The sequence below is a fragment of the Pelophylax lessonae genome, assembly GCF_965119305.1.
Source record: "Pelophylax lessonae genome assembly, chromosome: 11".
Lineage (NCBI taxonomy): Eukaryota > Metazoa > Chordata > Amphibia > Anura > Ranidae > Pelophylax > Pelophylax lessonae.
Window position 1 is genome coordinate 65294677 of NC_138778.1, and position 24207 is coordinate 65318883.

The 24207-nt window shown below is 42.7% G+C and overlaps 1 protein-coding gene across 3 annotated transcripts in view; it reads left to right on the forward strand.

The window, feature by feature from the left end:
* MXRA7 (matrix remodeling associated 7) overlaps positions 1 to 24207 on the forward strand; it is a 111364-nt gene that overhangs the window by 68412 nt on the left and 18745 nt on the right. For all 3 annotated transcript variants that reach the window (XM_082272030.1, XM_082272032.1, XM_082272031.1), the window contains exons 2-3: positions 3738 to 3798; positions 15537 to 15633. In XM_082272030.1, coding sequence (XP_082128156.1) covers positions 3738 to 3798; positions 15537 to 15633 — 158 coding nt within the window. The remainder of the gene's footprint in view (positions 1 to 3737; positions 3799 to 15536; positions 15634 to 24207) is intronic.

A 24207-nucleotide genomic window follows, 5' to 3' on the forward strand; every position in this document is an offset into this window, starting at 1 on the left:
CTGCCTGCCTTTTTATTTTCTATTTAATTTTTTCCCTTTATGATTTTCTAATTCATTGTAGGTCAATCATTCGATAAAAAATGTTTTTACTTGAAATGCACATGAGCAGTAGGGGGAGTAGTAGCAATCAATCGGAAAAAAAATTGTTTCAAGAGGTTGTAAAGCCCTAAGGTTTTGCACCTTAATGCTTTCTATGCATTAGGTAAAAAACCTACTGTGCTGCAGTTCCCCCCCAAACCCCCCCTTTTTCTTACCTGAGCCCGTTACGATCCAGCGATGTGCACGAGTGCAGCGGCCCCAGCTGCTGTCTCTCTCCTCATTGAACAGTTTGATAGCAGCAGGAGCCCTTGGCTCCCACTGCTCTCAATCAAAAGCAGGGACACGGGAGCTGGGGGTGGGGCCGAGCTCCCCTGTTTTTGTCAATGGATGCAGCAGCGGGACTCGAGAGCGAGCCCGCAACAGATTAAAAGCGGCTTTCCGTGGGGGCACCTGATGAAGAGGAGGGGCCTAGAGCACCAGTGGGGGACCCCAGAAGAAGAGGATTGGGGCTGCTCTGTGCAAAACCATTGCACAGAGCAGGTAGTAAATATAGGCATGTTTGTTATTTTTTTTTAAAAAAAAACAACAACATTAACAATCACTTTAATGTTGAAATCGATCAGAAAACGTTTGATGGAAATTTTCTGATACAATGATTGGGCCATGGAATGTTAGAAAGAATGCTTAAATTTTTGTTTGAATTTCCATTCGTCCAACGTTTAGTGCGTTGCAGTGAAATCCCATAGTGCATCTAGAATGCAGCTGCAGTCCTTGTCCTATCACAGGTTGGGGGCAGGGAGATGACCTAGCTGTGCTCAACTATAGTAGACAAAAGTTAGGTCACCAGGCTGGGTGGACAGCTGTGCAAGTCTTAGGACTGGATCAACAGTACAAATAAAGTACAAATCCTTTGGCAGGCAAGTTCCCAAATATGTATTTTAGTAGTGTTTTTAGCTGTTTGTTGGAGCCCATGTTAAGTCCAGATCATGGATTCTTCTTGTTCAATATTTTAATTTGATTTGTAGTCAAGTATACAAAGATAATTGAACATCATAGAAAAGCTTCTGCAAAGAAGATGCTACCAGAAATTTTAGAATGCATTGCAGCAAGTGTAACTGTAAAAGAGGCATGTCAGCCTTTCAAACAAAAGCTCAAGTAAAGAATTTCAACTGCTAATAGCAACAGCGGTACCACTTGGCCCATAATGTGGGATAAAATAGGCTGTCCAAAGGCAATAGAAAAACTGAGAAAAGTAAAAAGAATTGGACTAGAAAAGAGGGAGTGGATAGGAGGAGATGGGAATAGAGCAGGGGAGACGGTCATGGGGGCTCTGAGACAGGGTACAGGGCCCTCAATTAGGTCAGGCCAATGAATTGAAGGTAGAGTAGGCAATGATCAAAATTACTTGGAAGGCATTAAATAGTCCAGGGATCCCAAACCCGCTTAAATTTGGACATACAGGTAGTTCTGAGCAAATTAGCCGTACGCTTCTCATTAACCAGGACCCAATGCATATGGGCTTTGACCTAAAACAATTGTATCAGATCACCATGCCTTTGTGATTGTTGGCTTCATGGACCATCAAGCCATGCTGTTTCTGAGTGATCTCTAACGGTTTTAGGTTAAGAAGGGCTTCTTGCGGTAGCATGGGTATTGATTTTTTCAAAAGAACATGGAAAATGTTATAGACTTGAGTGCAGAACACATGTACCACTAGACACAACAATTTTATATGAAAATATGACATTAGATCTGGACAGCCGCAAAAGCAAGAGTAGAGGTTGGATGGCTATGCTATTATGGGTCTAGATATTCGGCCAGCACTAAAGAACCTTGTAGTTGGTCTTAACCGCTGCAGCCTGTCTAGAACTAGATATGGCAGTATACTAAATTTTAATCCACTATTGGGATTCCAGTCGTATTTCCAACTCTCTCTCCCAGGTCCACATATAGGGGCCAGGATATCTGGGAAGCTCTTATAGTAAGCCGCCAAAAACCCAATTGGGCCCGGTCTTTTACGAACTTTCAAATGTTTAATGGCTGCAAGCACTTCAGTTTCCTTTATAGGGGAAGCCAAGTAAGTAGTAATGTTGGAAGAGAGGGCTTCGGCTTGGGATGGAGAAAAATTATCTACAGTATCTGCGTATAGAGCTCGGAAAAGTATTGTTTAACCACTTGCCAACCGCCGCACGACTATTTACTGCGGCGGTCAGCCCCTCACAGGCAAAGCAACGTAGGACTACGTCGCTAGCCTGTGAGGCTCTAGGGAGCGAGCCGATGTCCGCCGGGCACTCACGATCGTCCGTTACACCGGGAGAAAGGCAGGAGGCTAATGTAAACAAAGCCGCCTGTCATTCTTCCCTGTGTAAGAATGGAGATCATGCGGTTCTGCTATGTAGGACCGTTGATCTCTGTTCTTACACCAGTAGCCACATCCAATCACAGTTAGAATCACGCCCCTAGGGACACACTTAACCCCTCCCTCTCAAAAAAAAATTAACCCCTTCACTGCCAGTGTAATTTTCGCAGTAACAATGCATATGTATAGCACTGATTACTGTAGTAATGTCACTGGTAACCCCAAAAGTGTCAAAAATGTCAGTCAAGGGTCCTATCTGTCCGCCGCAATGTCGCAGTCCCGCAAAAAAAAAAAAAAATCGCAGATCGCCGCCATTACTCGTAAAAAAAAACAACAAAAATGACAAAAATCTTTCCCTTAGTTAGAAAACGCAATAACTTTTGCGCAAACCAATGAAAATACGCTTTTTGCTATTTTTTTTACCAAACATATGTAGCATAAAACAAATTGGCCTTAAATGTTAAAAAATTTTGATTTTTACATTTTTTGGGGGGAAATTTCATATAAAAAAAATGTGAAAAATATTGTTATTTTTGCAAAATTGACGCTCTTTTTTTGTTTATAGCGCATGATCAAAAAATTGCACAGGTGATCAAATACCACCAAAAGAAAGCTCTGTTTGTGGGAAAAAAAAGACGTCAAATTCGTTTAGGTACAGCGTCGCACGACTGTGCAATTGTCTGTTAAATTCAAGCAGTGCCGAATCGCAAAATAGGCCCTGGTCAGGAAGGGGGTAAAATCTTTCTGGGGCTTAAGTGGTATATGTTATCTTAGAGGGGTTGCTCGTAAAGCACTGTTTGCCTGTGCACAAACGGTACACTTTGAATGCCGAGTCTGGGCTACAAAGTCTAGCCACAAGTAAGGAGTCTTTCTTATTTGCCTTAGGGTAAAAAAGGTGATTCATACTTCGTAGAGAGTATTCCAGGAGAAGCAATTTGAGATTTCATCTTGCCGTGTCCAACACTCGCTTAGTTGAGTGTGAAGGGCATTTGGGGAACTCCTGGGTTTTGTCACTAATCTCGTGCTCCAAATCAAGAACCTGGGCCTTATATATATATATATTTTTAAGGGAGGTGGCAAGTTGTATGCAGTGGCCCCTAATGACTGCCTTATGTGCCTCCCAAAGAGTGAGGGCAGGAATATCTGGGGTGCTGTTCAAGTACTCAGATCATGAATTATTTCCCCTAGGTTAAAGATATGGTAACTCTAATCCTGGCAGCAACCTTCAGATCTTGCTCTGTGAAACCAATTTTTGCAGTAAATCTGGTATAACAAGCATAAACAGTATCTGAGAAACGTGGACCCACACAGGTGATAAAAAATCTTATTTCTGTTGCAGGAAGAAGATGTTGAAACAGAAAATGATAAAGTTTTGAAGATTAGTGAAGGAGATGATGCAGGTGAGTGTGTCTGGCCCGGTGACGTATAACCTGTGGTATAATTTAACCCTTTTGCTAGAAGAGCCGCTTTTGCATTTTTTACAATATGTTTAAAAAATCATTTTAGCCATGAAGGGTGCATAAAACCCACATAACATTAAGTATTTTCTGAAAGCAGACACCTGGCTTAGAGAATAAAACAGTGGTAGTTCCAAATTTTTCTTCTTACACGTATTTTTGCAAAGTATGAGTAAACTCAAAATTTCATTAAAAAATACACTAAAGTAAATTTTAGGGCACATAAATGCAATAAATTATCAATTGTTTTGATAACATATAAGATGAGGTTGCGCCAAGTAAATAGATATGAAACCTTAAAATTATGTGCCAAATGGCAACAAACTACAGTACCCTATATTTTCTATAGGAGATACTTTAAAAGCCACCCTGCAGGTCATCAGTTTAGAGTTAACTAAGAGTTGGAGGCATGCGTGGCGATATGTGTATCTCAATCAACGTTTTTTATGCGTAGGCGCCCACAATGTGTGCATCTATTGCATATACATTTGTACATGAGTGTATGTGGAGGTAAGGGGGGCTTTTTTTTTGCAATTTGTAAAACCCCCGCTGTCAGGTCCGTACAACATTGTATGTTTTTTTAAGTATTGTGGACTTTAGTTCTGCTGTAATTAAAGGTCCATTTATATAATATGAATAGACCAAGGGAAGGGGGATGTTGGTGGATTTCAGGATATCAACTCAAATTCCCCGTGAGGGGTATGAGGATGTGACACGATATATAAATTCAACACCTATATACAAAGGTATATAACCTGTGAGCCACGCAACTATGTATATATGCATTTATATAATAATAGTATTGGTATAGTTTTTATTTGGGCACAACGATGCTTAAAAAAAAAAGGCAATTATAGTGATAGACAGTGCCATAATGGCTAGATCCTCACATAAGCGTCAAGAAACCATGACAGCTTTTTATTTCTGCTTCTAACCTTTTTACAGTAGCTTGATTACATGATAGTATGTGTTATTGTCAAAGCATTCAGATTACAAAAAGTGGTGGGGCTTATAGATGGAGAGGTGGGGCTTATAGATGGAGAGGTGGAGCTGTTGACATAGAAACATTTGTAAGGGGGAGGAGTTACTAAGATGACCACGCCCATGAGGGGGCACCAGAAATATTTCTGCACTCAGGTGTCTTTAACCCTAGGATCGGCTCTTTTTTGCAGCCACACATAGATTTAAGTTTTAGCAAATTTATTTAAACTCAGTTTCAACTTTTTTTTTACATAAAATGTGTATATTCTGTGTTTGTGTGCAACTAAATTGAATGTATTTTTACTGAAAATTTTTTAAAAAAAAGGTGCTATAACATAAAGCAACAAAATACAGTGCACCTACCAGCATTTTATTCTACGAATCTTTACTTTCAGATAAGTTGGGTTTTAGGTGTGTGTTCAGGTAAACAATGTGAACTTTAGCATCTGCATAAAAAAGAAAAAAAAATGGCTGGAAAAGGAGATTTCTGGGTTCCTTGAGCTTTTAGAGGACAGTGAAACGAGTGTTCAGTAGTCACCAAACTTTCAATAGATTGGCCATCTTGCCCTCAGGAAAGTTTAGCGGTTATCTCTTAAAGTATTAAACCCAAAAGAAAACATTTAATATTACTGTATGTAGCTTACCAATTCTTAGGCCTCATGCAAACAGGGCATTTTTGCAGCTGCTTTTAGGAGCGTCAGACATTTTTTTTGCAGCTTAAGAATGCCCCTTCATGTTATCTTATGGCTTCATGCACACACAGACGTTTTGCAGCTGTAAGTTGCATAGGCGTTTTTAAGCTGCAAAAAAAACCCAGGGCCTGAGCGTTCTGAGGACCAGCAGCAGAGCTGTAAAAACGTCTGACGCTGTTAAAGGCTGCTTAACGTTGCTTATACAGCATTTAGCCAGGTTATACATTTTTAATTTATGTGAAAATCAATGGTTTCCTATGGGAGCCCATTGATTTGAATGGAAGTCGCATCACGATGATCCGACTTGTGGTGCGACTTGCGCCCTGAGGATCTTGAGGGGGAACTCCATGCCAAAATAGGAAAAAAACAGCGTGGGGGTCCCCCCCAGGTTCCAGACCAAGCCCTTGGGGTCTGGTATGGATTTTTGAAGGGAGCCCCACGCCGTAAAAACAGCGTGGGGTCACCCCCAAAAATCTATACCAGACCCTTATCCAAGCATGCAGCCTGGCAGGTCAGGAAAGGGGAGGGGATGAGCGAGCGGCCCCACCCCCTCCTGGACCATACCAGGCCACACTCCCTCAACATGGGGGTGGGTGGGTGCTTTGAAGCGGGGGGGCTTTGCACCCCCCCCACCTCAAAGCACCTTGTCCCTATGTTGATGAGGACAAGGGCCTCTTCTTTGCCTTGACTTGCCATGGGGGCACCCGCAAGAAGAAAGAGTGGAGAGTGCATGCTGGGGACTCCAGAAGAGGAGGTAAGGGAACACTCTGTGCAATATCATTGCACAGAGCAGATAAGTATAACATCTTTTTTTTTATTTTTAGCAAAAAAAGGGGGATGGGAGCAGTGATATCTTGGTCATTGCTGCAGCAGATCTCTCTATAAAGAGGACCTGTCAGGGCTCATGCTATTACAAAAGATGTTGTTCATCCCTTGTGATCGCAATAAAGTAAAAAAATAAAAATGTAATTGTGCAGTGAGTGCCAAATCTCCTGCGTAACCCTAAACAGTAAAAGCTTTTAAAGCATCACCTATGGAGATTTTTAGGTACCTTATTTTGTCGCTATTCCACCCGTGTACACAATAAAGCGCGATATGTTAGGTATTTTTTTACTCGGCGTAACATCATCTTTTATATTTTACCCAAAAATGGGTAATATTTTGTGTTTGTGTGCACTAAAATTCATGAAAGTGTATCTTTTCTAAAAATTTGTATTGTGGAAATATCGTGCGACATAAAAAAAAAGTGCAAGAACAGCTATTTTACTCTCCAGGGCCTCTTCTTTAATGTTTGGGGGGTTTTAGATAATTTTCTAGCAAAACAATGCTGATTTTAACACATATCAGAGAAATGTCAGAATTGGCCCGGGCTGGAAGAGGTTAAAAAATTTGTTTCAACCTCTGCAACTGAAATGTTTGCTGGACAGCTTGACCTGTTACAAAAAACTGGGTTAAAAAAAAAAAAATCTATTGGCAGGGTCAGCAGGTAATAAAACTATTTAATATGAGGAACTGAGAAAAACAAAAAACTACTGTGCTAATGCTAATGACTGCATCATATAAATGATCTTTGATTTTGCCCATAATAACACTCGAACTTTCAATCCTGGCGACACCCTGTCTTGAAGCCAACCACAGTCTCATTCGCATTTAGTGAAACATAAATTTGAATAGCATAGAATTATATGCCAGTTGCCGATAAACAAAATTATTATGAATCATTAACTTTTTTTTTGATACACCTAAATATTTCCATGATAATCCAGGCAATATTGTTCACTAGGTTAGAAAATTCTCCACAAATTGTACAAGCCTGGATGAATAAAAATAAATTGCGATTAATTAATTCTTGTGATTTGCATATTGAACCAGGCAGCAGTGCCATCTACCGTACAGTATAAGCACTGTGAAATAGCATGATGAATCTAGCCACATCGGAGTATATAAAATGCAGATTATAATTCCATTTCTCAATCGTTTTTCATTTAGTTTGCAGTTTTAATCTACTTTGCATGGCTTTTGATTTACATTACAAACAATGGCACAGAATTGTCCTTCCTGTTTCTTAATGGTTTGAACTTCTCTAATAAGCGCAGACCACACAAATAAGTGGAAATAGCCCAAAAGGAAGATGATAGTGTGTTTTAAGCAGAGTTGTATAAAGTACTCGAAATCCATACTTGAGTAAAAGTACAAGTGCTCGATCAAAAAGTGACTTGAGTAGAAGTACTAAAGTATTCAACATTTTTTGTACTTAAGTATTGCAAGTAGTTTTTTTTTTAAATTTTGCTACTCAAGTACTGAAAGTTAAAGTGCCAGTACTGTGTTTTGTAGTTATTAAAGAAAGAAGTCAAAAGTTTGAACATCATATTGTTTTTTATTATTTCAAATGCAGCTTTTATTTATACATACAGTAGCATTTATTTTCGTATGCACTGATAATACACATGTTTTGAGCTTCATGAAACCTGCCATCTACTGTTCTGGCAGTGGTAATTTTTATAATAGTAACGAGTAACTATGCAGCACAAAAAGAAAATATCAGAGTAGAAGTATTGAAATCATTGAAAAAATGTAGTGAAGTAAAAGTGGAAGTAGGAGAAAAAAATTCTACTCCAGGAAAGTTCAGATACTGCCTTTCGGTACTTAAGTACAGTAGTGAAGTAGTTCTATTTAGTTACTATACATCTCTGGTTTTAATTAAGTACACATTAATATTATACTGTTTAGGTAACTTTTAATAATAGGGAATTTTAAATCATTTGCATTTGGCTTTAATCACACAAGTGAAAAATATAAACCCCATAGGAAACTCCAATGGTTATGCAAAAGAAGGTGCTATGAAGAAAATTGTGGGAGGCAGTGGAGGACATAATCAGCAAAGGGCTCCGTTACAAGAATTTTTGGGCCCCCATTCAATGCCATGCACATAAGTGAACCAGACCCACTGAAAACAATGGGATTACAATTAACTTTATGCATTGTAACGCATGCCTTTCACTGAATAAGTGTAAACAAGGCCCAAATGAAACCTTTGCCAAGAGAAACATACAATCTGCCATTACAGTTGTTTGTAAAAAATATTTTTTAGTAATATTTTACTACTAGTGAGTCATTGACCTTGTCCAAATATGCAGATGAAATATCCTTAAGCCAATCTGGCAGCCCATAATTCTGTCCTGACCGTTTCCTTTCCCTCTTTCCTGTTCTCATCAGCAGTAAAATGGTTGGTGCTTCCAGGTATGGAGGAGCATGTGATCTCCTCCCATAATTCTATGCTTCGGAGCTTACGCAGAACTAAACTTTTGGAGTGGAGGGGAAGTGTGGAAAGGTGAGTATAAAGGGGTTAGGGGTTGATATTTAAAGAGACTTTGCCCATTTTCCCTGTATGGACAAAGTGACAGAGTCTCTTTAGTGGAATAAATCCCATTTTCATAGATAGAAGAGAAACATGGACTTTGCAGGCACTGGGTATTATAAAATCACATATTTTATTGTATAATACATCTAAAAACATCAGAAAAATCAAAAAAAGAAACAAAACATACAATAGTCATATCCCATATAAGGGAAATATAAACTACAAAGTAATAAAAAATAGTTACATTGGTGGTAATACAATCACAATAATATGCCAATAGTGTTAATACTTCACATCAGGGCGATCATGACCACAGGTGATAGGAGATGGTACTGTTGTCCTGGGAAGATCGAACAATGTGTGTTAGCAGTAGATGATACAGTTTCGTTGAACCATATTGCTCGACATGTTTCGCCTTATGCTTCCTCTCGGAGCTAATGGGTCAATATTCTGTGTATTGATGGAAAAAACGAAATCAGTTCTATACATTGATGAGAAACTGAGTCAATCAAGCCAAAAATAATAATGGTTAACTGTCCAACTGTAGTACTTGCTTCAGGACAGCATGTCCCGAAGGGAGAATCTACCTATAGTCAGAGTCAGTTTGTTTACAGCCCACCTATCTATACTGACTCTGACTATAGGTAGATTCTCCCTTCGGGACATGCTGTCCTGAAGCAAGTACTACAGTTGGACAGTTAACCATTATTATTTTTGGCTTGATTGACTCTGTTTCTCATCAATGTATAGAACTGATTTTGTTTTTTCCACCAATACACAGAATATTGACCCATTAGCTCCGAGAGGAAGCATAAGGCGAAACATGTCGAGCAATATGGTTCAACGAAACTGTATCATCTACTGCTAACACACATCGTTCGATCTTCCCGGGACGACAGTACCATCTCCTGTCACCTGTGGTCATGATCGCCCTGATGTGAAGTATTAACACTATTGGCATATTATTGTGATTGTATTACCACCAATGTAACTATTTTTTTGTAATTTTGTAGTTTATATTTACCTTATATGGGATATGACTATTGTATGTTTTGTCACTTTTTTGATTTTTCTGATGTTTTTAGATGTATTATACAATAAAATATGTGATTTTATAATACCCAGTGCCTCCAAAGTCCATGTTTCTCTTGCAATTTTTGATCTAATTTAGGATGTGGCACTTACTACCTTACCCATACGCCCAGTACGCCGCTATCTGGGAGCGTATTTTCTAATTTCTCATTTTCATAGATAGAGTGCATAAGAGTAAATAAAAAAACAAGGCGTGATGATAAACCTTGATTCCCTATCTTGGTTGGTTTTAAGCTGGCACTAGTATGGGCTCTGTGTCTTTGTAATCAGGGGTCAAAAAATATTAGAACCTTTTTTCATGCCACCTCTAGAGACAATATTATTTGTCTGCTTTATACTAGGAAAACATTTCTATTAATATATCTTACATCAAAGGCTGAAAAATCAAAAGTTATATCTAGCATATGACTGACTCTACATCTCCTTGATGGGTGTGTTTGGCTCTTCATGCCATCACAAATGTAGACATGTGGGATGTAGAGATAAAATTGGAAGACTTTTGGTGTTGACATTTGTTGATACCCATGTGTGGACATGCATCAGCTGTTGGATGACTGTCATGCCTTAGATTGGGGAAGGTCATGAGATGATTAGATATGCTTTTTTGTTTTTTATATCAGTGGCATATACACCAACCAGCCATACCATTATGACTACCCACCTAATACTGAATAGGTTCCCCTTTTGCAGTCAAATGAGCCCCAACCCGTCAAGGAACAGACTTCACTAGACCTATGAAGGATGCTATAGTGTCTGGCACCAAGCCATTAGTAACAGATCCTTTATGCCTCCACTGGCTTGCTTCTTCTCATAGTGCATCTTGGTGCCCTCTCTCCCACAGGTAAGCAACGCACACACACTTGGTCATCCGTATGATGTAAAAGCAAATATGATTCCGCACACCAGGCCACCTTCTTCCTTTGCTCTATGGTCCAATTCTGATGATCATGTGCCTATAGTAGGCACTTTTGGCTGTGGACACGGGTTAGCATGGGCACCCTGCCTGGTCTGCGGCTATGTAGGCCAATATGCAGCAAACTGTGATGCATGGCGTGTTCTGACACCTTTTTATTGTAACCAGAATTATTTTTTTCAGCAATTTGAGCTACAGAAGCTCTTCTTTTGGATCAGACTACACTGGCCAGCATTTGCTCTCCATGTACATCAGTGATCCTTGGCCACCCATGACCCTTTTGCTGGTTCACTGGATTTTCTTCCTTAGATCACTTTTGGTAGTTCCACGCCTGACAACTGCAAACTAGGAATATCCTACCAGAGCTGCAGTTTGGGATCTGCTCTGACCCAGTAGTTTAGACATTACAATTTTACCTTGTTTCAAATTCACACAAATAATTTTTTTTCTGATTTCTACGCATCAACTTCAGAGACAACATTTTCACTTATAGTTACATAGTTACATAGGCAGTGAGGTTGAAAAAAGACATCAGTCCATCCAGTTCAACCTATGATGTGTGTGTGTTTGCTGTTAACCGTACATTGTATACCCCTGTATGTTGTGGTCTCTAAGGTGTCCATCTAATAGTTTTTTGAAACTATCGATGCTCCCTGCTGATACGACTGCTTGTGGAAGAGAATTCCACATCCTTACTGCATTGACAGTAAAGAACCCCCTACGTACTTTAAGGTTAAACCGCCTTTCCTCTAGATTTAGTGAGTGGCCACGTGTCTTGTTGTATCTCCTTTCTCTGAATAGTTTGTTCCTTATGCTAGGGTTGCCAGTACAGTATTTATACATTGATATCATATCCCCCCTCAATCGTCTCTTCTCCAGAGAGAATAAGTTCAGTGCTTGTAGTCTTTCCTCATAGCTGATGTCCTCCATTCCCCTAATTATTTTTGTTGCCCTTCTCTGGACTCTTTCCAGTTCCAGCACATCCTTCCTGAGGACCGGTGCCCAGAACTGGACAGCATACTCCAGATGTGGCCGGACCAGAGTCTTGTAGAGTGGGAGAATAATCTCTTTATTTCTGGAGTGAATCCCCTTTGTTATACATGCCAGTATTCTGTTGGCTTTGCTTGCAGCGGCTTGGCATTGCATGCCCCTGCCAAGCCTGTTGTCTACCAGTACCCCCAGGTCCTTTTCCATCTTAGATTCACCCAGAGGTTCCCCCCCTAGTGAGTAGCTTGCTTTCTGGTTTCTGGCACCCAAGTGCATTACTTTACATTTTTCAACATTAAACCTCATCTGCCATGTAGTTGCCCACCCCATTATTTTGTTCAGGTCCGCTTGTAAGGTTTCCACATCCTGCATAGAAAATATTGGCAAGCTTAGTTTGGTATCATCCGCAAATACTGAGCTTGTACTAGATATCCCCTCCTCTAGATCATTTATGAATAAATTAAACAGAATTGGCCCCAGGACAGAACCCTGGGGGACCCCACTTTCCACACCCGCCCAATCCGAGTACTCCCCAATAATCACCACCCTTTGCACTCTCCCATGGAGCCAGTTCTCTATCCAGGTACTCACCCTTTGGTCCATACCTACCTTCCTTAGTTTGTACAGTAAGCGTTTGTGGGGAACGGTGTCAAAGGCCTTTGCACTTGCTGCCTAACATATCCCACCCACTTTCAGGTGTCATTATAACAAGATAATTAATGTTATTTACTTTACCTGTCAGTGGTCATAATGTTATGGTTGATCATTGTAATATTCCAATGAGAATATAAAGTAGCCTCAAGTTCCCTGGAAAGCCTTTGTTCAGGGAATTCCCAGCCAGCAGCAAACAAGCAGACACTAATGAGAAGGAACTCAGTGGAAGCTTTGTCTGGGCAATAGCTTTCAGTGTAGGTGTTTGTAAAGAATCAGTGAGCCTGGATAAAAGCCTTCTAACCCAAACAATGGGGCGTTTGTCAGCCCTGCACCTAGAAATGAATGAGTATGAATACAGATAAGACTTATTTTTCTTGAGATAACTCTGCTCCTACCAGACATACAATCTTCTATAATGTTGGCTGGGAATGTAATGCTAATTGGACAGCTTTCTTAAATGGAAACTGGCAACTTTTTTTCCACAATTGTAGCACCCTTTTAGTAAAGATGCTAGGTTAATTTAGTCTTTGGCTCTCTCTGTAATCAGAGGAGCAGTAATTGTTTGGTCTGGTCTGTTCAGAGTTTCACAGGCTGGTAGTTTTTTTTTTTCCCCTGCCTCTAGAACAGGGGTGTTAAACTCAATTTCATCGCGGGCCGCATTAGTATTATGGTTGCCCTCAAAGGGCCGGTTATGTCTGTAAGAATAATGTCCAGAGAGCCCCATGCCCCCTTACACCCTTACATGAGATGTCAAGAGCCCCCTCCCACCATCAGAAGTCAAGAGGCACCCACCCTTCCTTACATCACATTGCACCCCCTTACCTTGTGCTGCTGCCAGGAAGATGATGCGGTTGGATCTGGGAAATAGTGCAGGGTCTGCAGGAGAACCAGAGGAGGGCTGGAGTCAGCTTCCAGAGTCTGCTGAGTTCTGAGACCAGGGGAGGCAGAGGCAAGGTGGTGTTGCGGCTGCACAGAAAGGTGCAGGATCTGTAGGAGAAGTTCTGCCCTCCTCTCTGCTGCGGACTGCTTAGAAGGAAAGGGGGGGGGGGTGGTCAAAGATGAGCCTTTCTGCAGCTACACAGAGGAGTGCAGGATCTGGCAAAGGAGTTTTGTCCTCTCTGCTGCCGACTACAGAGACAAGGTGGAGGCAGAGACAAGGGGGGTGCAGCAGCCAGCTGCAGGGGAGGTACAAGGGCCACATGAAGTTGGCTGGGGGGCCGCATTTGGCCCGCGGGCCTTGTGTTTGACACCTGTGCTCTAGAAGAAGAATCTAGAGCTTAGGAAGGGATGATTCAAATAGCCAGCCTCAATATTGATCAAGGTCTATCCAATCCCTGGAGCGGTGTGCCCAGATGTCTGGGAAGCTGATAAATAGTGTGGAAGCCTAGGGAGATTGTATTTCCCATGTAAAGGTCCCAGAGGTGGGACCTGGAAGTGATCTGAAACTGACTGCTGGACTTCACTAAGGGGATCTGGTCTAGAGAAGGACTGTCTAATCAATGGGTTGTGTCTAGAGGCTAAAAGTTGTGAATAATGACCCTAAATTGGTTCCTGGTGACTATGTGTTTTTGGGATATAAATACAGTGCATCCGGAAAGTATTCATGGTGCTTCACTTTTTTCACATTTCGTTATGTTACAGACTTATTCCATAAAATAATAAATTAATTATTTTCCTCAAAATTCTGCAAACAATACCCCATAACGACAACATGAAAGAAGTTTATTTGAACTCTTTACAAATGTATTAAAAATAAAAAAGGAAAAAAATCACATATACATAAGTATTCACAGCCTTTGCCATGACACTCAAAATTGAGCTCAGGTGCATTCTGTTTCCATTGATCATCCTTGAGATATTTCTACAACCTGATCGGAGACCACCTGTGTTAAATTCAGTTGATTGGACATGACTTGGAAAGGCACACACCTGTCTATATAAGGTCCCACAGTTAATAGTGCATGTCAGAGCACAAACCAAGCCATGAAGTCCAAGGAATTGTCATTAGACCTCTGAGACAGGATTGTATCGAGGCACAGATCTGGGGAAGGGTACAGAAAAATATTTGCAGCATTGACGGTCCCAATAAACACAGTGGCCTCCATCATCCATGAATGGAAGAAGTTTGGAACCACCAGGACTCTTCTTAGAGCGGGTCACCTGGCAAAACTGAGGGATTGGGGGAGAAGGGCCTTTTGTTGTGTGAAAAAAAAAAGATATATTTATTTTCGTAACGTAAATGTATGACAAAAGATGACAACTTCAAAAAACTCGCTATGCCTCTTACTACATACCTTGGACTATTTACTTTTCAAAAATGGGTAATTTGGGGGGTATTTGTGCTGTCCTGACATTTTTGGGAAATGAGATAGGCCGTCAGTACATCAGGATTGATCAATTTTCAGATATATAACATAGTTTATGGACTCTATAACTTTCCTACAAACTAAATAATATATGCTGATTTGGGTTATTTTCACCAAAGAAATGTAGCAAAATACATTTTGGCCTAAATTCATGAAGAAAGCTTATTTATTGGCTAATTTTTTTAAACAGAAACAAAGTAAAACTTGTTTTTTTTTCCCAACATTTTCGTCTCTTTTCATTTATTTAGCAAGAAAATTAAAAAGCCAGTGGTGACTAAATACCACCAAAAGAAACCTCTATTTGTTTGAAATAAATGATACAAATTTAGTTTGGGTACAGTGTTGCATGACCACGCAATTGTTCACCCTTAAATCTAAAATCCATTTAAGGAAGATTATGATTTAATTGAAATTGAACCCATCATTATTTTGTGCAGCATTTGATAGACTCTGTGTTGTATATTTTGCTGGGCAAACTTTGGAATGACCAATGTTCCTACCATAGACCAATGCTGACGCATTCCTATCTGTATGAAAAATTTCTAAATAAAGAATGTTAAAAAAAAGAAATAAAAACCCATCAAATAATTGGTTATGTTTTTCTTTGTTTTTGTTTTCTTAATTGTATTTTACAGATGATGAAGATTTCTCATTTAAATACGTGCCTGGAAAACTGCGGGGCAGCGACTATGAGAAAATGCTGACAAAGGATGAGTTAGAGGAGGAGCAGAGGTAAAAACATTTCTCCCCTTTAAGTATTATGACACTACTGCCTGACTTTCTGTATATCCAGTGTCAAATTATTATTATTAGTATTATTATTATTAAAACTGAATTCCAAGTATGGATATTTTCGCATAATTAATTTGGCCCAGCTTGCAGCAATATAAGTATGCATGTTCCATACCTGGCTGATCCCTGTGGAAGTGGAGAATCCCTGTAGTATTTACCACTACTACAGTGATCTTCACTGTCTTCTGGATCCTGTGCCAAGCAGCTGCCCTGCTGCATAGTGACCACTGGTGGCCACTTGTTCAGCATTGGCATATTTTAGTGAATGCTTTTCATTTTATAAATGAATGTGAAGCGTTCCTTGAATGAATGAGGGGGAGTGTTGGTGGCGACATCACAATCTCCACCTCGGCGAGTCAAGGAACACCTTGTATTCATTGAGAAAAATACACTACATTCTCTGAATGGTGCCTCGCAGCCTCTGCCAGGTGGGTGACTCCCTGATGACATGGGACCTGCAAGACAGTGGTATTTCTTACAGCGATTTCCAGCTTCCACAGGGATCAACCAAACTTGAAATATATATACTTGCAATAGTCCAAGTTGGACCCCAATGTAACTATGCCAAAATATTTATACCTGGATTTCAGCTTTAAGGTTTACTATATACATAGATAGTCTATCTATACCTTACATGCAAACAATATATACACTATATTGTCACAAGTATTAGGACACCCGCCTTTACACGCACATGAACTTTAATGGCATCCCAGTCTTAGTCTGTAGGGTTCAATGTTGAGTTGGCCCATCCTTTGCAGCTATAACAGCCTCAACTCTTCTGGGAAGGCTGTCCACAAGGTTTAGGAGTGTGTCTATGGGAATGTTTGACCATTCTTCCAGAAGCACATTTGTGAGGTGAGGCATTGATGTTGGAGAGAAGGCCTGGCTCGCAGTATCTGCTCTAATTCATCCCAAAGGTGTTCAGTATGGTTAAGGCCAGGATTCTGTGCAGGCCAGTCAAGTTCACCCACCCCAAACTTGCTCATCCATGTCTTCATGGACCTTGCTTTGTGCACTGACCGAATTCATATGGTGGAGGGGGGATTATGGTGTGGGGTTGTTTTTCAGGGGTTGGGCTTGCTTAATTCCAATTCCAGTGAAGGTAACTTTTAAGACGTCACTATACCAAGATATTTTGGACAATTTTATGCTCCCAACTTGGTGGGAACAGTTTGGGGATGGCTCCTTCCTGTTCCAACATGACTAAACACCAGTGCACAAAGCAATGTCCATAAAGACATGGATCAGCGAGTTTGGGGTGATGGAACTTAACTGGCCTGCACAGAGTCCTGACCTCAACCCGACAGAACACCTTTGTGATGAATTAGAGCAGAGACTGCAAGCCAGGCCTTCTCATCCAACATGGTCAAACATTCCCATAGACACACTCCTAAACCTTGTGGACAGTCTTCCTAGAAGAGTTGAAGCTGTTATAGCTGCAAAGGGTGGGCCAACTCAATATTGAACCCTATGGACTAAGACTGGGATGCCATTATAGTTCATGTGCTTGTAAAAGCAGGCGTCCCAATACTTTTGACAATATCGTGTATGTGGGGTTCTGTTGTATAAAAAGTACTCCTTACATTGCATTGGATAGTATGCTACATAGCAGTAGGATACTAAAGTTATATACGGTCCTTATTTCTTCTCTGTTTTTGAAATGTAAATGTTTAAAGCAAACCTGTGCTGTGCCAATGCAGTGCAAAGCAAAAGGTTCACTTAACTGCCTCCCCTTTCTCTTTCCTCCACTGCTGCTCTTTTTGACACCCATAATAAAAATGCTCAGCACTTCTGCGTGTAGGGAACATGTGAGTTGCTCTCCTTTTTCCTATGGTACTCTGATTGTGCTACTAAGAAGCTGTTCCATCTTGGAGTTCACAGGGCTACTTTCCTTCCACTGGAGGCAGAAAAATACTGCAGGGAAGCAAAAGGAAGTTAGTAGAACTACAGGAAAAATAAAAAATGACATATATGATACAGTCTGCCACTAGCATTAAGGGTCCATTCACACTAGCGCGACTTGTCAGGCGACCAAGTCGCCTGACAAGTTACGGTCGGTCGCTCGCCATTCATTAGCACAGGACCCGTTCTAATAGGAGCAACACAAGTCGCTCCGACTTAGAAAAAGGGTCCTGTACTACTTTGGGGCGACCTGGAGGCGACTTCAATTATATGAAGTCTGTGCAAGTCGTGCCGAAGTCACAGGTCGCCCCTGGAAGTCGGATGGCGCCAGTCTGAATGGGCTCTAACACAGGAGATTTTGTTTTGCTAAATCGCCCTGTAACATAGTTTTACTGCCTATTGACTCCTGCAGTTGATCAGTTATTTCTTCACTTACACAGCAGTGTTGCCACACTGTAGACAGGATAGTTTTAGGGAGATTCTTAATTATTAAATGGGCTAAGACAAATTAAAGCCCAACTCCAGCTAACGCTTTTTAAGCAATTATTTCAACAGTTTTTTTTTGTCTTTTAGAAAGAAGGTTTAAGTAACCACCTCTGTCAGTGTGTTGTGTAGGCGCAGCGTGGGGTGGTAGGCAGTAAACACTCAGAGTCCAAATTTGCAGAAAAACGTATTGAAACAGCCCAAACAGGCCCATCGGGAAGCTCATTGGAGCACTTACAACTGCACAGTGAATAGACATCGGTCAGAAGACTCGGGGATGTCGAAAGTACCTTCCACGAGAAGCGAAGTGTGGCTTGGCAGTACGACTCAAATGGGAAACTTGCTGAAGAGGTAGATGTAGTCCCTGCTCTCTCCCTACTCCACTGGAACCTTTCCCTATTACTGCCACTGTCCCTGTCAGATGGGTAACCTACCCCTAACCTGTCCTCTCACATAAAGCATGCCAAAATCAGGGGTCAGAATCTTAAATATACTCTGCCTGACCTAAGATGGCTGCTGGGGTCACATAGGGCATTTGCATCCAACCTGATCACTGCCTGAGAGGCAGAGGAAACCATAGAGAAACACAGTTTCTTTCAACTTCCTCTCCAATCTGCATTGCCACTGCGGACGAGCGCCACCTGCAGTAGAGAATGTAGACTGCACTTGACGACAAGTATTCTAAGATTTCTCCCAACCCTTGGAACTGTTTGCTGGACAGCTTGACCATCTCATAAATGTGGAGAAAATATAAATTAAGGCCTCTTAAATTCAAAAAGAACTTAATATACTGTGTTTAAAACTGTCATTACAGATATTGACCCCATATAGTTACCAAAATACAATATGTGGTCCTTTAAATGAAGTTGAGGAGGAAGGCAGTTAAGTAAATCTTTGCATGGGCAAATCAAAGGTTCACTTTGAAATTCATCCTTTAAAAATACAGTAAGGCCTTATTAACACATCCTAATTGACCTTGGTGCCGCAGGTATACCTGTGAATACTTGCGGCTGGAATTCCAGGTGTTCCGATTAGCAGTGGTGGTTCAACCTATAAAACGGAATGACAGACTAAAAACAGCCGGGCTGTTCAGTGCAGAAAGCATGTACCCACATGTATCTGCACATTCAGCATTTACCTTCTGTTAGGCACAGATACCATCACTTGGACACAGATAACTTGTCCCTGATTGGAACACCTGGGATCCTGGCCGCAGGTATCTGCAAGTGTACAGTACTTGCCACACCATGGTTGCTGATGATGTGTGAATGAGTCTTAAAACCTTCTCCAAGAAAAAAAACAAGTGTCTTCTCTTCCTGCAATCCCTCATTGCAACTCCTAGGTACATGTGTTCATTAAAGCCTAAAAATGTACCCTTGCTGCAGTCAGGGGAGGACTGGCAAGGGGGCTCAGGGTGGCAATTGCCCCCCGGGCCACTTTGAAAAGTGGTAAAAAGGCCGCACTCAGGGTTGGATTAATGTAGGGGCCATACACTGTATACAGCTGTCAGTCCAAAACCAGGTGGGCATGAATGGTGAGCTGATTCAATGGTTCAATGGGCCACTTGACTGGACTTGCCCCCCAGGCCAAAGGCTGCCAGCCCTCCCCTGCTTGCAGTGACTCCCCCATAGGGGTTAAATGCTAGTCATGTCTAGAGGTTCTGGAAGAAGGAAAAACCCTTACCTTTTTCCATACTCCAGCGGGGACCGTCAAGCAGTTGGATCGGTCCCCCATAGCCTCCCGTTTAAGCCACTCTTGGCTGCGGTTGCAGGCTTGTCCCCATCACATACAATGCAGGCCTAATAGCCCTGCATTCTAAGTAATGGTGCCAAGGGACTGACCTAAGTAATAATGCCTATTCCTGTACCCTCTAGAAATAACAAGCATTTAACCCTTGCAACATATGGGAGGGCCACAGCAAGGGGAGATTTTTTCTAATACCTGAAGTTGGGCTTTAACAATGTTCTAATAAGAATTTATTATAATGTGTTTGTGCTTTGCTTCGTATATTGTATATTTGTGAAGAGTCTTTACAATTCCTCCTTCAAGAGCTTGCAATCTAATCTTAGCTAACAAACAACATACCCTTTGTGTGTTATTTCCATAAATTTTGGCATCAAAGTGTATGCCAGTATAAAAATGAATTGTACATGGTGCTGTCATATAACAATATAGTATGTTGATTTATAGATGCATGCTAAAAAGAAACCTGTAGGTAATTTTACTCTACTTTGACAGGTCAGTGAAATGAAAAGCTTTGTCGGTAGTATATTATACCTATCTAACTCTGCTTTGTCCATACAAAGCATTGTGTCCAGTCAGAGGGTTTTTTGTGTCTTGCCAAGGGCATCTGCCTGGAACCATGTACTGATTCACACAGATAGAACATTCCACTGGGCTTATATAATAAGTGTGATAGGATGATGATGTGCAAAGTATGCTATGTATTTAAGCACCTATTAAAATGTCACATCAAAATATCTCATATTTATTTATATGGGAGGTGCCAACATGCTAATCTCCTTCATTGACTTCTTTATTTTCCTGAGACTTAAGCAGTGAGATCTCTGCATCAGAGCTACAACTCGTCCAACCTGCTATGTCTAAAAACAATTGATCTTCTCTTCTTTAAGCAAAGAAGTGAAACTCTCTAATTTGGTTACTTGGCTTTAAAGAGGAAGTAAAGTCAAAAAAAAAAACCGAGAAAAAAAAAGCCCTGTAAAGAGAAAGGCATAATGAGCTAGTATGCATCGCATACTAGCTCATTATGTAGTACTTACCTTAAAACGAAGCCCCCGCCGTGCCGCCACCTCAGCGACAGGACGGCGACATGTCCTGCCGTCCCGCTTCCGGGTTTGCGTCCTCCGGCCATCTGATTGGCCGGAGGCGCGATTACATCACTCCCGCGCATGCGCGCGGGAGCCGCCGTTCACGGCACTGAGCTCTGAAGGAACGGCACGAGACGTCATCGGCAGTTTGCGCTGTAAATATCTCCTAAACGGTGCAAGTTTGGGAGATATTTATAGCACCTATAGGTAAGCCTTAATATAGGCTTACCTATAGGTAAAAGTTATACAAGAGGGTTTACAACCTCTTTAATAATGGCGGTAGCGGTGGTAGCACTTGAAATTTTGTTTGAGGGATCCCACTGCCACAGCTGTAGAAATTTATGAAGCTAGTTGGTGAATCAAACTCATCAATGGCCAGCAACCCATGACTTCGGTAGAGTGATCCATTAAAGTACAGGTGAATTTTGTTTGTAAGATTTCGCTATTCCTTACTCCCCCCCCCCCATATTCTAAATTGCACTCCTTGCCCAACAGCTGCTTACTTACCTCAGTTGCAGAGCTGCGGCCTCCCCAATTTTCTTTCCTGAAAACTGTGTTCATGGGGCCCGTAGAGCCTACCTCTCCCAAAAAAAAGCAATCAAAACAATATTTTCACTAAAAATACACGAAGATCATTTATAGGGGACACAAACACAACAAAACTTACAAAATAATGGGGGGGGGGGGGGGTCTCGACATGAGGGTACAGCCAGGGCATCTTTAATTTTGTTTGGACCCTGGGCAAACATTTTCCTGGGGCCCGTGGGCTTCCCCCCCCCCCCCCTTCGCCCCCTGCTTGCATGCAATTTTGCTCTCCACCTGCTCTGATACATACAATAAATAGCAGCTAGACTCAAAATCAGTTTATGTAGCAGATCAGGCAGCGATTGCTTGCCAGGGCTTACTACACATTATTACTGCTCACTGATTAGTTGCTAGAGGTTACAACGCATAATTTATGCTTGTTGATTGGTTGCTAGAGGTTACTGGCCACCCTTATCGCTCACCAATTGGTTGCTGGGGTGGGGGGAGAGTGTGATCAGTGACAGTGCTGGGGGGGGAATCATTGGCAGTGCTGGGGAAGGGGGGGGGGAGTGTGATCAGTGGCAGTGCTAAGGGGTTGATGGGTTAAGTGATAGTTCTAGGGGGGATCAATGGCAGTGCTGGGGAAAAGGGGGAGGGTGTGATCAGTGGCAGTGCTGAGGGGTTAATGGGATCAATGGCAGAGGTGGAGAGGATGGGATCAGTGGCGTTGCTGGGGGGATGAGATCAGTGGCAGTGCTTGGAGGGAATGGGATCAGTATCTCTGACTCGCTGTCACCTGTCCACTTGGTCACCCCTGCCTGCATGTGAGAGAGGGGAGGAGAGAGAGAGGGGGGGTGAGAGATAGAGGGGGGTAAGAGAGAGAGACGGATAGTGGTGAGAAAGAGGATGGGTGAGAGGGTGGGTAAGGGGGGATCAGAGAGGGAGGGTGAGAGAGGGGGTGGGAGAGGGCGGGGTTAGAGAGAGAGAGAGAGAGAGAGAGAGAGAGAGAGCAAGGTGAGAGAGAGGAAGTGGAAGAGGAGAGGATAGAGAGGGGGATGAGAGAAAGAGGGAATGTGAGAGAGAGGGGGTGTGAGAGAGAGGGGGTGTGAGAGAGAGGGGGGGGAGTAGGGTAGAGAGAGGGGTGAATTGAGAAGGAGAGGGGAGATGAGAGAGGGGGTTGGGAGAGAGAGAGAGGGGGATGATAGAGAGAGAGGGTAATAAGGGGGGATGAAATAGAGGGGTTAGGAGAGAGGAGGGTGGGAGAGAGGTGGTAAGGGAGAAGGAAGTGGGGGAAGGTTAGAGGGGGTGGAAGAGAGGGGGTGAAGGAGGGTGACAGAAAAGGAGGTGGGAAAGAGAAGGGGGTGAGGGAGGTTTAGAAAAAGGGGGGTGGAAGAGAGAGGAGGATGAGAGAGAGGGGGTGAGAGGGAAGGGGAGGAGGTGAGAGAGAGGGGGAGAGAGAGGAGGTGAGGGAGAGGGGGTGAGAGAGAGGGGGAGAGAGAGCAGATGAGAGAGAGAGGGGGTGAGAGAGAGGGGGAGGGGATGAGAGAGAGGGGTGGGATGGAGAGGGGGAGAGACAGGAGGTGGAAGAGAGGAGGTGAGGGAGGGTGAAAGAGTGGGAGTGAGAGGGGGGAGAGAAAGAGAGGGGGTGAGAGAAAGGGGTGGGAGAGAGAAGGTGACAGAGAGACCCCCTAGCCCTGCCCCTGTCTGAAGTCCCTCCTATGCTCCACTGTGTGTGGGTAGGTGTGTGTGATGTACCTACCTCTCGCCCATCCTCGTTCTCTGGGCCCTCGGTTAGCCGGTCTTCCTGTTAATGATACAGCTGGAAGTGGACAGGAGAGGAGGTTGAAGAATAAGTGCAGGCTCTGGAAGGTGCCAGGGATGTTGCTGCTCAGGTCAGTGTGACAGTGGAGATCTTCTCCCTCCCGGGCTTGCAGTTCTAGCCAGCTTTGTGCTGCTCACCTTCACTGCAGCCCCTGGGCTGCCCGCTCCCTCTGTAAAGATGATATGCGTGGTTCGGGCATATCATCCTGCCTGCAGTCCAAGGACACTGCTGTCGGCACCAGATTGGCGGATTTAGCCCTGCTGCCTTGCACGCCGCCGCCACCACTGGTCCAGGGTGGCACAGCACAGTGGTTAAGAGGGTACAGTACAGGGGGGCAGGGGGCACAGTAGGGACCAGCCAAGATTCGAAACATGTATGAGCAGGCTGAATGTACCCAAGTTGATTGATATAATAACTTAGGTACAAACAGCGTGTCGGATTCTACAAGCGATTATTGCTATTATAGCCTCTAGCAGTAATCACTGTGCTCTCCCAGTGGGATGGTGGGATGGCTTCCCTGTCCCCCCCCCCCCCACCAGGAGAAAACAGTACAGGGGGGCATAAGGGCACAGTTCAGTGGTTAGGTGGGTACAGTACAGGGGGGGGGCACATTACGGGGAGATGGCAGGAAGATACAGTATGGGGGGTTAGGGGGGAGCAGGAGGGCACAGTACAGGGGGAGGGTAAGCAGACACAGTACAGTGGGCAGGAGGGTACAGTATATGGACAGTAATGTTTAATACAGATATGGTCTCCTCAAGCAGATCTGTGCAGGGAAGCTGCTTTCACAGATCCTACCTATTCTGGTAGGCTGTCACTGGGCTAGATCTACAACTGTAATGACATCTACCCCACTACCTTTCCCTTCAGAGTTTCTGTCTCTCTTCCGGGGTTTTGCAAGAAAGAACCCCAAGGCAGAGCATCTCATTACTCATCTCAAAACTATGCCCT